Source organism: Balaenoptera ricei, chromosome 4 (genome assembly GCF_028023285.1).
Source record: "Balaenoptera ricei isolate mBalRic1 chromosome 4, mBalRic1.hap2, whole genome shotgun sequence".
NCBI lineage: Eukaryota > Metazoa > Chordata > Mammalia > Artiodactyla > Balaenopteridae > Balaenoptera > Balaenoptera ricei.
This window is the reverse complement of record NC_082642.1, coordinates 30,651,683-30,665,652: the sequence shown is the minus strand read 5'-3', so window position 1 is coordinate 30,665,652 and position 13,970 is coordinate 30,651,683. Positions and strand designations below refer to the sequence as shown.

General features: G+C 36.0%; 1 protein-coding gene across 7 annotated transcripts in view; it reads left to right on the top strand.

Annotated features, from left to right (window-relative positions):
* The window catches only part of TBC1D5 (TBC1 domain family member 5), a 537,570-nt gene that overhangs the window by 313,978 nt on the left and 209,622 nt on the right, over window positions 1-13,970 (top strand). For all 7 annotated transcript variants that reach the window (XM_059920388.1, XM_059920390.1, XM_059920392.1 and 4 more), the window contains 4 exons: window positions 5,662-5,750; window positions 7,301-7,351; window positions 7,446-7,515; window positions 13,455-13,627. In XM_059920388.1, coding sequence (XP_059776371.1) covers window positions 5,662-5,750; window positions 7,301-7,351; window positions 7,446-7,515; window positions 13,455-13,627 — 383 coding nt within the window. The remainder of the gene's footprint in view (window positions 1-5,661; window positions 5,751-7,300; window positions 7,352-7,445; window positions 7,516-13,454; window positions 13,628-13,970) is intronic.

Here is a 13,970-nt window from a genome sequence, read left to right as displayed (position 1 = left end):
AATGGCAACCAAAACTATAAAATGTCTAAAAAGAAATGTAATAATATAGAAACAAAGGTATATGAAGAAAACTATAAATGTTATTGGAGCAAGAGTTGAATAAATAGAAAAGTAGTAACGTATTTTTAGGTGGGAAGACATTAAGTAAAAATATTACTTCTTCCCAAATTAATATATAAGTGTGTTATCATTCCAGTGGTAGTCTAAGTGAGAGATATGGTTTTTAAAAACCGGGCACAGTGATTTTAAATTTCATGCCAAGAAGCTTTATAGTCATTTTAATGGTGATAATACAGCTTAGTGGTTAAGAGCACTGGCTCTAGACTCAGATTCCTTGATTTGAATCTCGGCTCCAACACTTTAAGTAGCTACCTTGTCTTAGACAATATGCACATGTAACTTTTCTAATCCTTAGTTTTGTTGATGAGGGCAATAATAGTATTGACTTTGTAGAGTTAAAAACATGTAGTGCTCATTATGAGTTCATGTTGGTAGCTGTGATGGTGATCATTGCTACAGTCAGTATTAAATATGTTGGAGCTGCCACAGAATTCAGGGGAAGGGGAGAATGGCACAGGGAGATCTGAAAACTGTTATAAATGTTCTGTGATCAAACCAATGTGACAGTAATGTGGGAACTGAGAAATAGATCAGTGGAACAAGCTAAGAACAGGTTCAGTTGTAAATGAGATCTTCATATAAGATAGGACGTTTTCTTTCAATGGGAAAAGGATATTGACTTGCTGTATTTGGCTTTCCATTTAAAAAAGATTAAATTATACCATTATTGGGAGAAGAAATTCCAGATGGAGTAAAAATATAATTATAAAAACTAAAATTACATAAAAATTCTGGAAAAAACATTTAGGAGAATTTTTTTTATAATCTCAGGGTAGGAAAGGTCTTCCCAAGCAAGACAGGCTATTCAGGTCAGATATAAAGTGCGAAGACCAAAAACAAACCAAAAAGGAGACTGGGAGAAAATAAATCTCAATCAGTATAGGATTTTTTGGAAGCAAATAACAGAAAATTCCATTCAGATTGACTTACAGTCTAAGGATGTTATTAACACACTTTGTAAGAAGTCTGGGGGCAGAATGGTTCTGCAGCATTTGTTAGTTCAGTACCTCAGGCTCTTCACCAATGATCCAGGTTTACTTCTGTTTTTCTCTTCTCCTCTTCTCATTGTGTTGGCTTTTGTCATCAAGCCTGTCTCCTCAGTGTGTCCTCTTCTCTTTCAAATATTTGGAAATATCTCACAGTGAAAGATTTGATGATAACGAATCAAGTCGGAATAAAATTATCCCAAGTTATGCATTTGTTTCCCCTTTTTCTTTAGAGAAAGAAAAATCTAGATTCAGGAAATCTTATAATAATGGAAACAAGTTCCATGGACAAGGAACCAAAACATCGTAACTGCACCGTCCACCGTTTGTGAGGCACGCAGCCCACTGCGTTTGTGAGGAAGACTATGAACAGATCAGGCTCTTGATAATTTAGACAAAGTCTATCAATTACTGAATAGGAAAGTATTATTAATTTACTCCTGGGTATCACTTTCTAAGATTTAAATTACTCCCTGTACATGTTAAAAATTCTATAGATTCTTTACCTAGGAATAATCTCTTGCTGTAGAAGGACTGACTATTTGAGCCAGATCAAATTTAAGAAAAAACCTTGCGTTTCATCACAAGCTGTTAAAGCTATTATTTTGTACTAGGTGACACCCCGTTTAACATCGACCATATTGTTAATAGTTATGGGATTTTATTGAATTAATGAGACTGTTATCATGTAGTAGAATGTCTTGCTGAGTTAATTGAAACTACAGAGATTATATAAATGGTATTAATGAACTTTGACTGCCTGATGCCTCAGCTTTAATAAAGACTGCTTGGTGGGCTAAATGAACACAGGCAGATAAAAGAACAGGTTCAATTTTGTGATCCTACAGGCTGTTGATGAGGAAGACTTTGTTACCTTTCTTTTCAACTGGCATGAGTTTGGAGTGCAGTGACTACTAAGGATCCAGCAGGGAAAAAGTCTGTAAGCAAGCAGAAATGCTGATGGTGTGGATGGAAGTAAAATACACATTTTGGGAACCAAGAAGTATACCAACAATACATTCTTTTTCATTATGCTTTATCAGATTTACAGCATATTGAATTTATGATCATTCTTTCCAGATAGTTCTCTTTTCCTTTAAAGATGTCTATTTGCTTGCCACTTGCCACTTGTAATTATTAATCAGGTTTTTACTAGTCTAGAATTGAGAGTAAAACCAGTAATCTCTTACAAGTCTATTCGAGAAAAATATCCCTAGTTTGGTTGGAAGTCAACACTGAATGTGTAAAAGATTGTCTTAATGGTATTCAGGGGACTCTTAATTTCCATTACACAAAAAGCACTTATTTATTGATGGGAAATGTTGAAATATAATTCAGGATGATTCTTTTCCATTTTTCATCTTATCGTACGTAGTTCAGCTTTTACCCTTGTGTTGATAAATGAAACATCTACCCCTCACTATATTGAGTGGAAGCTATTTCATTCATTCAGTCACTATGCAGTGAGCACCTTGTATGTGCTGAGCCTGTAGTAGGAGCTGGGTTTGTCTATGTATGTATGTACATATATATATACATATATGTATCACTTGTCCCAGTTTATAACCTACAGTACTTCTGTGCTCATTTTATTATTGTGTGTCTTGCTGTTTAGACTGCAGGCTCCATAATGGTCAGGAGTTTGCCCACTCCATTCACTTTTGTGTTACCAGCACGTCATAGGTAGTTAATAGATAATTTTTGGAATAAATGAAGGTGAATGATGCATGAGCAAATGGAGAATCTGGAGAAAGGAGTGTCACAGAAACTAGAGGGAAGAGAATGTTCAGGGAAGGTGAGAAGATACATTTAGGCAAGAACCGTTTCGTATTAAACCAGCCTTAATTAGTTAGAAAACATACTGCAGGGAAGAGTTCTATTCAGAAGATCACTGCCGCCACCACCACCAACACCAACAACCAAAGCCTAGTCAGAAACCTAATAAAAACAATGCAGTTCCACATATTTTTGGATTGGAAGATCTGGTGTTCTTAAAGAAGTCTGTTTTCTTCGAGTTAATTTTAATGCAATGGCAATAAAAATTTTGTTTAGCATTTTATGTAACTAAATTACATTTTCATTTGGATGAAAAGTTGTTAGAATAGGCAAGATAATTTTGAGAAAAAGAATAGAAAATATGGGGAAATGGAGTATTTTACAGCTCAAGTCATTACAGTACTAAAGTTCCTGTTAAGAGTACATAAACCAATGGAATACCAATAAAAACTCAGAAAAAATGAGAGCTAAATATTCAGCTTATGATAAAGATGACATTTCAGAACTCTTGGGAGAAGATGGATTATTCAATAAATGGTGATTATTCAATAAATTAGTTTAACACTTTGGGAAGGAAAAATACATATTATTCTTCAGGGCAAAATTAAATACCAGATGAGTAAAGAATTAGCTGTAAAAAAGAAACCTGTATATTTAATCTAATCTCAGTATGAGGAAGGTCTTTTTGGCATAAAAGCAAAATAAGAAATCATGAAAGATGATTTATTGATTTGACTGTTTTAAAGTATACAGCTTTACTATGACATAATCAAAATTAAAAGGCAAGTTATAAACGTGGGAAAGTATTTGTAACAAAAATAACTAAGGGTTAATTTCCTGAATTGCTGAAGAACTATTACAAATCATCAGGAGAAGGGAGACTCTTCATTAGGAGAAAATGGGCAATTCATTAAATAAAAATGACCACTGAAATGTTTGTGTTCAACCTCACTAGCATTTAAATAAGTTAAAACAATTATTTGACTGTAAAATTTGACAGGATTTTTAAAAAACGCTACAAATAAAGGTGAGGGTATGTGAAGTGGTGATTTTTATGCCCTAAAGTGAGGGAATTATTTCTAAAGGGCAGGTTAATTATATATATCAAATGTCTTATTAACTCATTTACCCAGAAATTTTACTTCTAGGGACTTTATCCTAAGGAAATTATCAGAAATAAGCAAAAAAGATTATTGCAAAGATATCTATCGCAGTTTTAATTTTTCTTTCTTTTCTCTTTTGGCCTTCTTTCCCTTCCTTCCTGCCTTCCCTCCTTCCTTTGTTTTTGTTTTAGATATTCTGTAGTTCTGTGCAATAAGTAACTATTACTTTCATGATTAAAATTATGTCACTTGGTCTTTGGGATAATTTGAGATTATTCTAGAAGATAAACCCCTCATAATGATTTTAAAGCACATTAGCAACACTTAATTCCATTCTTTATGGGTGTGTACCAAGTTCTTCTAAGGAATAGTCTTTTCAAGATTTGTTTAGTAGGAGACGGTCACCTAAAAAAATTGAAGTGATGTGTGGTAATTTGTCCCAAATCACAAGTAAATTGTCAATGGATCATAAATTGTTTTGTAAAAATGGAATTAAGTCCTTCTCATTCAAGGCTAGTGATAACTTATAAATGAACTCTGACAGAGTTTCCTTTTGTATTACTTTATGATAATAACTAGCGTCCTACGAACAGCACAGAGCTGCCAGACTGTGCAGAGGTCCGTGTGGCTGTCCTTCCGTTACAGGAGATTTTGTCTAATCCCATTGGCAAAAACTCTCTCTTCTCTCGGCTTCAGTATTTTATTGTTATTTCCTGTAGAGGCGGGGTTTTGTCTTCTTTTTTTGTAAAAGATCATCGTAGGCAAAAGGAAAATAGTGACTCACTTTAAGAGGCAGAAAAGAGTACAGTCCATTTTTAACTTGCTAAAATATGTTTTTGATGCCTAAGTAGGGAAAAAAATCTTAACTAACAAGGCGGGTCACTGATGTGGAATATCTTATTTCCTCACAAGAATGGATAAATAATGGATTTTTATAATACCCTTTGAAAGGCAACTTAGTAACTAATATACCTTTTTGTTTCTATGCCTATGTATGTAATCCACAGGTGAACACAATATAAGGAAAAAGAAAGTTGTATTGGTGAAATCACTAAATGAATTGAAAAGTAACCTTGTAGTTGAAGTAGACAGGAAAAAAGAAGTATGGCCATCTTGGCTTAAACATGTTGAAACTCGTACTTTAAAAACTTTGTTTTCTCTCATACCTGCTAAAGGTTGTTTCTTTTATTATCCAACATTTCCAGCTAGCTGACTTCAGCTCTTCCTAAATCTACAGACATCCTAATTTTGAGCCATTATATAATGAAAACATTGGATGTAATTTCCTTAGGTCTACAGTTCTTAGTTGCCCTTCTTACTGCAGATCTTTATACTGTAGCATATGATTATAATTTGCATAAATGAAATTCATATTTATGAGTACACATCCTGAAGCAACTGACAGGTGCAAGGTTGTCTACCATGCCGATTTATTGTTTGTTGTGTCATTTAAAAGAGAGCTGCTCTCCATGTTTTAAAGAAGAATACCTGCTGTGGTAGAATTGGAGTCAAGTTCTAAAACTAAATAAAATCTCACTTTGTAGGTTTTTATGTTTATGCTCTTCTGTATAATATGAAAATACCTGGGATGGGGATCAGCTGCAGAGGCTCTTAGCTGAGCCCGTTCTGTCCACCAGTGGAGTCTGGACACGCCCCCGTCCCTTTCTCTATTTCAGGGCATGCACGAGCTGTTGGCTCCAATGGTCTTCACCCTCCACTGCGACCACCAAGCCTTTCTTCATGCCAGCGAGTCTGCACAGCCAAGGCAAGTTTGTATATGAGCTCCATCTATTTTGTCAGCCCTGCTGTAATCCTTTTTTAACCTCAACACCTTTTATATTGAAGGTATTTTGTAAATTGTAAACATTGGGTTGTGTTTCACGTGCCTCATTATTAATTCCACTTAATAACTGTAATCCCATTTCAGCTATGGGGCAAACTTGGAATTCTTAATATCTTTGCAAGTCTTAGAGCTGTACCAAAGGAAGACATGTAACTGATGGATCAAGAAGAGGAAATTTTTGTTGTAATGGCAAAGTGCTGATGATTGTTAATATTCATACGTTCTATCCTCCAGTGACCCATTCTTTCACAGTAAGCTGTAAGAGAACCTCATGTGTGAGACATTTTGTCCTCACCAGACTCAGTTCAGTTCATAAATAGAACAGTCCCCCAAAGCACCCCAGTATAAAGAAACAAAATGACTTCTCATGTTTTTGAGATACAATTACTGAAGTTATTTGCTGGAGATAATAAATTAGTATATCCTGTATTTAACTTAGGCCGATTGTTAGAATTTATTTTCTAACTTAAGATACCCTAACTAGATGGGCCAGAGAGGCAGCCGGGAAGCATCTTGGGAATGGAGAGCTGAGGGATTATAAAACTTCCTCAGGAATATTCCACAGGCTAGCCTCTCTCTGTGCCGAAAATAACGGATTAACATAATATTTCATGTGTTTATCTGTATGATCTTTAGTCATCAAATGTAGCCATCCATTTTGCTGAACATATATTATGGCATTTGTCAAATCAACTTTTGTTTACTATATTGTAGATTAGTATTTTGTAGTCCCTTTGAGTTTTTCTAATTATACTAAATTTGTTGGATCTGACTATAGTAGCCATATCTTAGTTGCTGTTGCCTCAGTTATTCTGAAGTATGATAAGGTTGCAGTTAGTATCAGGATCCTGTTTTCATGCCAGTTTTATCTTTTTAAAAACACATATGCAGAATATACCCCGTAGGAAAGTATACATGATTGCAAATTGCTTTTTAAAAAAATAGCTTTTAAATGAGTTCTACATGCTTCTTTAACTGTTTCAATCCTCTATAAAGTAAAAGCAGCACTAAAATAGATTTGGAAGAGGTGCTGTCACTGATTAATTGATGTTAAAACATAATAAAAATAGAAGCCATTGAAAGAAAATAAATTACTGTTTTAATATGGGATATTTGACCAGTAACTATATATTTTCTGTTTCGTTTTTGGACAAGTGATAAATTGTGGAATAATTAGTCGATTCTAGATCAGGCGCATTCAGGGAATGTATTGTCACATTCACTTTTGTTATTTGGAACAATTAGATAGTTGCCTCGTTGTGGTACAGACAGGCAGCTAATTTGTTTTTGATCTTTATAGAAAGAAAGGATTTCATTTGTTAATGGAGTTGCTCTTTTTATTAAAAAAAGGCTAACTTTTTTTCATTTACACATTATATGAAAGTTGGCTTATGAGTATAGAATAAGGCAACCTCTGCATCTCCTTCAATTAAAAAATTACACATTCTGATTGACTGTATCGCTTTTTTAAGTGAGGAAATGAAAACTCTCTTGAACCCTGAGTATCTGGAACATGATGCCTAGTAAGTACAAAAACTTTCTGTTTTTATTTTTTTACGCCATTTTTACTTTAATGAAGATTTAACATTGGCGTTATATTATTTTTCTAATTTTTAGTGCAATGTTCTCACAACTTATGGAAACTGCTGAACCTTGGTTTTCTACTTTTGAGCATGATGGTCAAAAGGTAAATCTTACAGTACAGATCTTTTCAATATATGTGAGGGAACAAATGATTTCAGTAACAACATAGAGAATAAAAGCCATTATTATCACTATAAAAAAATGAAAATATAAGGATACCTGTGGAGTAAGTTTGAACTGGGGGTCTAAATCATATCTCTAATTATTGACAGAGTTACAAAGGTAATATAAAAATTTTCATATAAATAAATAGAAACTTTCTTTTATATGTGTGTATATTATGCATGCAATATAATTTCCTAAAAACTATTACAAACTTTGAATGAAAAGAGTATTTATCTACTTGATCTGTGCTGTCTTGGTGAGTTGATAGGCACGGAAGTATGTAGATAAACTCTGTGTCAAATAGGTTGTTTTGCTTTTACTAATGCATCACTAAATTGAATTTATATGTTTAGCATCAATACCATTTATCCTTACTTTCTCTTACCCTTATTCTTTTTTTTTTTCCTAATAATTTTTACTGGCGTACAGTTGATTTACAATGTTGTGTTAGTTTCAGGTGTACAGCAAAGTGAATCAGTTATACATATACATATATCCACTCTTTTTTAGATTCTTTTCCCATATAGGCCGTTACAGAGTATTGAGTACAGTTCCCTGTGCTATACAGTAGGTCCTTATTAGTTATCTATTTTATATATAGTAGTGTGTATATGTCAATCCCAATCTCCCAATTTATCCCTACCCCCGCCCACCTCTTGTAACCATAAGTTTGTTTTCTACATCTGTAACTCTATTTCTGTTTTGTAGATAAATTCATTTGTACCCTTTTTTTAGGTTCTGCATATAAGTGATATCATATGATATTTGTCTTTCTCTCTCTGACTTACTTCACTCAAATGACAATCTGTAGGTCCAGTTTCATTCTTTTTTATGGCTGAGTAATATTCCATTGTCTATATGTACCACATCTTTATCCACTCTTCTGTTGATGGACATTTAGGTTGCTTCCATGTCCTGGCTTTTGTAAATAGTGCTGCTATGAACATTAGGGTGCATGTGTCTTTTTTTTTTTTTTTTTAATTTATTTATTTATTTTTGGCTGTGTTGGGTCTTCGTTTCTGTGCAAGGGCTTTCTCTAGTTGTGGCAAGCGGGGGCCACTCTTCATCGTGGTGCGCGGGCCTGTCACTATCACGGCCTCTCTTGTTGCGGAGCACAGGCTCCAGACGCGCAGGCTCAGTAGTTGTGGCTCACGGGCCTAGTTGCTCCGTGGCATGTGGGATCTTCCCAGACCAGGGCTCGAACCCGTGTCCCCTGCATTAGCAGGCAGATTCTCAACCACTGCGCCACCAGGGAAGCCCGCATGTGTCTTTTTGAATTAGAGTTTTCTCTGGATATATGCCCAGGAATGGGATTGCTGGATCCCATGGTAATTCTATTTTTAGTTTTTTAAGGAACCTTCGTACCATTCTCCATAGTGGCTGTACCAATTTACATTCCCACCAACAGGGTAGGAGGGTTCCCTCTTACCCTTATTCTTTAAGTATAATTTTTGTTGTGAAATAATTAACATACCATAACATTCACCTTTTTAAAGTGTACAATTTAGTGGCTTTTAGCATATTCACAAGGTTGTGCAAATGTCCCCATTGTCTAATTTCAAAACATTTTCAACACCCTAAAAAGAAATCCTAGCCCCATTAGCAGTCACTCCCCATTTCCCCCTCCCTAGAGCCTTTGGCATCACTAATCTACTTTCTGTTCCTTTGGGCTTGCCTATTCTGGACATTTCATGTAAATGGAATCATACAATATGTGACCTTTTGTGACTGACTTTTTTCACTTAGCATAATGTTTTCACTGTTCATTCATGTTGTGGCATGTGTCAGTACTTCATCCCTTTTCAGGGCTAAATAATGTTTCATTGCATAGATATATGCCACATTTTGTTTTTCCATACCTCAGTTGGTGACATTTGGGTTCTTTTCACTTTTTGACTATTAAGAATAATGTTGCTAGGAACATTTGTATACAAACTTTTGTGTGAATGTATGTTTTCAGTTCTCTCGGCATATCTCTAGGAGTGGTATTGCCGAATTAACTGTCATTTTAAACAACCGTATATGCTAACTTAGAGATCATTATGGTCTTTTCATTGTTATTACACAATATTGGAAAAATTGCAAATTATTCTGGCAAGGGCTGTTATTAAGAGTTTTTGGTATATTATTTTCTATATGACTAATTTATTTTATGTTAGTATAATTGAATGAGTTCTGGTTAGAAACCATGTATTACTCAGTCCCTTCACTCCGCCTCTTAGCAAATGAGATGGATAACTAATGCTTTTTATGCCTTTGGTCGAGGTCAGGGCGAACTACTGCCTGCAGGCCAATTTGGCCTGCCATCTGTTTTTGTACAGCTTGTGAGTTAAAAATGGCTTTTACATTATTAAATGGTTGAAAAAAATATCAGAAGAGGAATAGTATTTGGTGACATGAAAATTATATAGAATTCAAATTTCCATGTCCATAAAAGTTTTGTGGGGATACAGCCATGCCTACTTGTTTACTTACTGTCTTCTGCTGCTTTCTCGTTACAAAGGCAGAGCTGGGTGGTTGCAGCACAGACTGTATGACCTGGAACGTCTCAAATGTTTACCATCTGGCTCTTTCCAGAGAAAGTTTGTCTACCCCGAGCTTAGGTGATAAAGTCTTACTCCAGCTGTATATCACCATGCTCCATTCCGTAAGGGTTGTAACAGGGGAAGCTTGCTGTAAGCATGTGTGATGAACAGTAGCTCTGTATTCTCAGCAGGTGATCTGATGGAGTCATAGACTTATGTGAACATCAGATTTTGAGCAGAGTTTTTGAAGACATTTAATTAACAGGCCTCATGATCGTTTTACGCAGTGGTCATTTTGTATTTTATAACTGATTCACAACATCTGAGAAACTGAATGATAAAAATGAGAGGGCTGCCAGTTTTTACTTTTACTTATTCATGTTGCTTTCACTGAATCATGTCATGAGAATGGCTAAGATAGCACAAAGACATTTATTTTATCAAAGAACACATAGATGTGACCTCTGAGAATTTATATTAATTATTTGTGTGTATCAGTGCATAATATATTCCTAAAAAGTGTATCTAGTGAATCCCTTTTTCATCCTCCCCTTTTTGTTCTTTTTCATGATATGATCATCTTTTTAAAAAGAAGTCGAGAAATTGATGTATCACTCCATCGTGCAGGTCTTCTAGTTCCTCAGAAAATTCAGTCATATCACCGTGCATGCTGGCTAGTTTAGCGACATACTTTTTATAATAAGACTTTCTTGATGATGGAAGCAGTGTGTTGGTTTACGTAATGGTGTGAAATCATTATCTTGCTGCATTGCTCAGTCTGTGGCCTGGCACTGATCTGTAGAACACACTTTGCGTACCACTAATAAGTGGTTAGAAAAGTTTTCTAGTTTTATCGGTAGTTGTGGCTGTCTCATTTGATCATATATGTTAAATGCAAGTAGCATTCTTTATAATAAGAAATCCTGAAGATAAGGAAGTGTTTTACCTTAACTCTATCTTCACTGTTTTTGATTTTTTACTGTTAGATAAGCTATGCTGTTTAGCATTAAGTGACCAGAAACATTACTTTCAAGTTTTTTAAGTTTAAGAGATTTTACTATAAAGTATTCTGAGCTCAGGGGAAATCTTTTTAAGTTAAAGCATCCTATTATTTGAAGAGAGTACTAGATGTTACAAAATCAGAAAAAGGTGTTTTGGATGTACTATTTTTATAATAAATGAGCACAATATAGAGGTTTCCCTTTCTCCTGTCTATACAAATTAACAACAGTGAATTGAGCCCTAAAGATTAATATGGTCTTATGTCCTTTGGACCTAAATACTCTAGGGCAGACACTGTAGGAAGTCCAAAGGGCTGTGTTTCTTTTTTAAGACTTGAAATGATCCTGGACAGACAGATGGAGCCCCTTCTCCCTGTACTGACACAGGACCCTCCCCTCCTCTCTTCTGTGCTTTCTACCAGCCTGATTAGTCACAGCTCTCACGCAGAATTCTGAGCTTTTTTTCTGTGTAATTCTTCCCTCCATGATTAGGGCAAGAGCTTTACCTTCTTTAACTTTATACCCCTGAATCCGGTCCAGTGACAAGAAGATGTTATTCCTTTCAGAGATCTCACAGTTTAGGAGGAAGAGAAGTAGAAACACATACTGTGGGAGCAGAGAAGAGGATAATGAACTAGACCTGGCACTTGAGCCAAATCTTAAAATACACATGGGGGCTCCTCAGTGGAAGCACTGGGGAGGGGATATTTCAGGTAAAAGAATGGCATCCCCAGTATCTCTGGAAGCACAGTGAGAACAGAGGCTGACTAGATGATGGAAAGCCTTGCCGACCTGGCTAAAGCATTTGAATTGTTTCGTTTTGTTTTTCCCAGAGTGAAAATAATGGGGAGCTATTAAAAATGTCTAAGGAGGGACTTCCCTGGCGGTCCAGTGGTTAATACTCCACACTCCCACTGCAGGGGGCGCGGGTTCAGTCCCTGGTCGGTTGGGGAACTAAGCGTGCTGCGCGGCGTGGCCAAAAAAAAAAAAAGTGTCTAAGGAGGGCAATCTGGCATAATGTAATACCTGCTTTAGATAGATCACCAGGCATTTTGGAAGATGGATTTAAAGCAGGCTAAATTGGGGGGCAGCAAGACGAGGAGCAAAGGAATGATTAGGGCCCCAAGTCAGGGTGTTCACGCCGAAGAAGAGACATATGCAAGAGTCCCCGGAGTGGTTCTGAGGAGCTAAAATTGGCAAACCACGTATTCGTATTGGAGGATGGGTTGAGGTAGGCGTGGGAAAGGATGAACATGCTTTCAAGAGGAAGGTGAGGAGCTCAGTCGCAGGCCTGCTGAATTCGAGACCCTTTGGCAATCTAACATTCTTTGCCGACATTTGAGCGTGTGGGAAGCACTCCAGAGTTCTAGGTTACGAATACAGATTAGGAAGTCTTTGGAGAATGGGTTTTGGTTGAAGCACTGTGAATGACTGAGCTCACTCAGGGAACTGCATGTAAGTAGAGATTAAACTGAGACCAGAACTGTATGCAAAAGCAGCGTTTGTGAAACAGAAACAAGAATTTGAACTAGAGTAGACTGAGGATGAGTGATAGGCAGATAATCATGAAAGAAGACGCTATAAATCCCAGTATTGGAGAGAGGTAGAAACTGGGAACTGAACATCAGAAGAAAGGTCAGACATAATATATTAGAGTATATCATCAGACTTGAGGGGTAGTTGACGTTTACATGAAAGCATTACAAGGAGTTACAGATCTTTCTTAATATTGGGTGGCAGGAACGGAAGTTGTACTGCCCACATAGATTTTTTTTTTTTTTTTAAGTCAGCTACATTTTTGGTCTGAAGAATTTAAAAATCTTTCTACCCAGCTATTTAAATTGATCAAAGGACAGTTAGAGGATGTCTTCTTTTCTAGTACTGGTTTGCTTTATTTCTTGACTTTTTTATAGTTTTGAGAGCTCAAAGTAAGACAGTTTTCAATTATTTTTTTTCATGTTTAACTTTTATGCTACAAGAAATATATTTTCCTCAGAGTGTGCCATTTAGGTACTATGGCTGCTGCTGAGACAAACTGGCCATGGACAGATAGACTAGTGGCCACCACTACCTCTAGCCAAAATATCTTATAAGACTTAATGTCACCAGATAAACTGGTCGAGGGAATACAAGTAGAAAATTTTTAGAAGATGTTTCCTGGCCTTTATGGGCACAGTCATCTATGTGACAATCAGTTTATGGTCCCACATTTTAAGCTTTTTTCCTGAGTTGGTTAAAGTAGTTGTTGGTTCTTCTCTAAACTTCCATTGATAAATACGTTCAAGAATAATGTCCATGTGTTTGTTACCTTCACATTGAAATAATACATGTTCCATTTTTCCTGTGTTTAGGGGAAAGAAACCCTGATGACTCCTATCCCCTTTGCTAGACCACAGGATTTGGGGCCAACAGTTGCTATTGTTACTAAAGTCAACCAGATCCAGGATCATCTACTGAAGAAGCATGATATTGAGCTTTACATGCACCTGAACAGACTAGAAATTGCACCACAGATATATGGGTTGTAAGTATTCAAGTTTAAATTTCAGCAACACCTAATTATGATTTATGGTGGTTTCTATATGTTTCAGATTCATAGAAGTAAGAGTAAGAGCTATGCCGGCTACATTTCATTTCATATCTCCTTTTGTGTTCTGTGTGCCAGACTCTGTGCTCATTGCTTTCAGCTGTCCTATTTCATCTAACGTGACCCCTTTGTTACAGAGAAAGAAACTAAGGTTTACAATAAACTTACACATATTGAACAGTGAAGTCGTAATTCAAATCCAGGCAGAATTGGCTCTATAATCTGCAGAGCCAGTGTAAAATAAAAATGAATGGCCCTTTAAAAAAAAATTAGTGGGAAT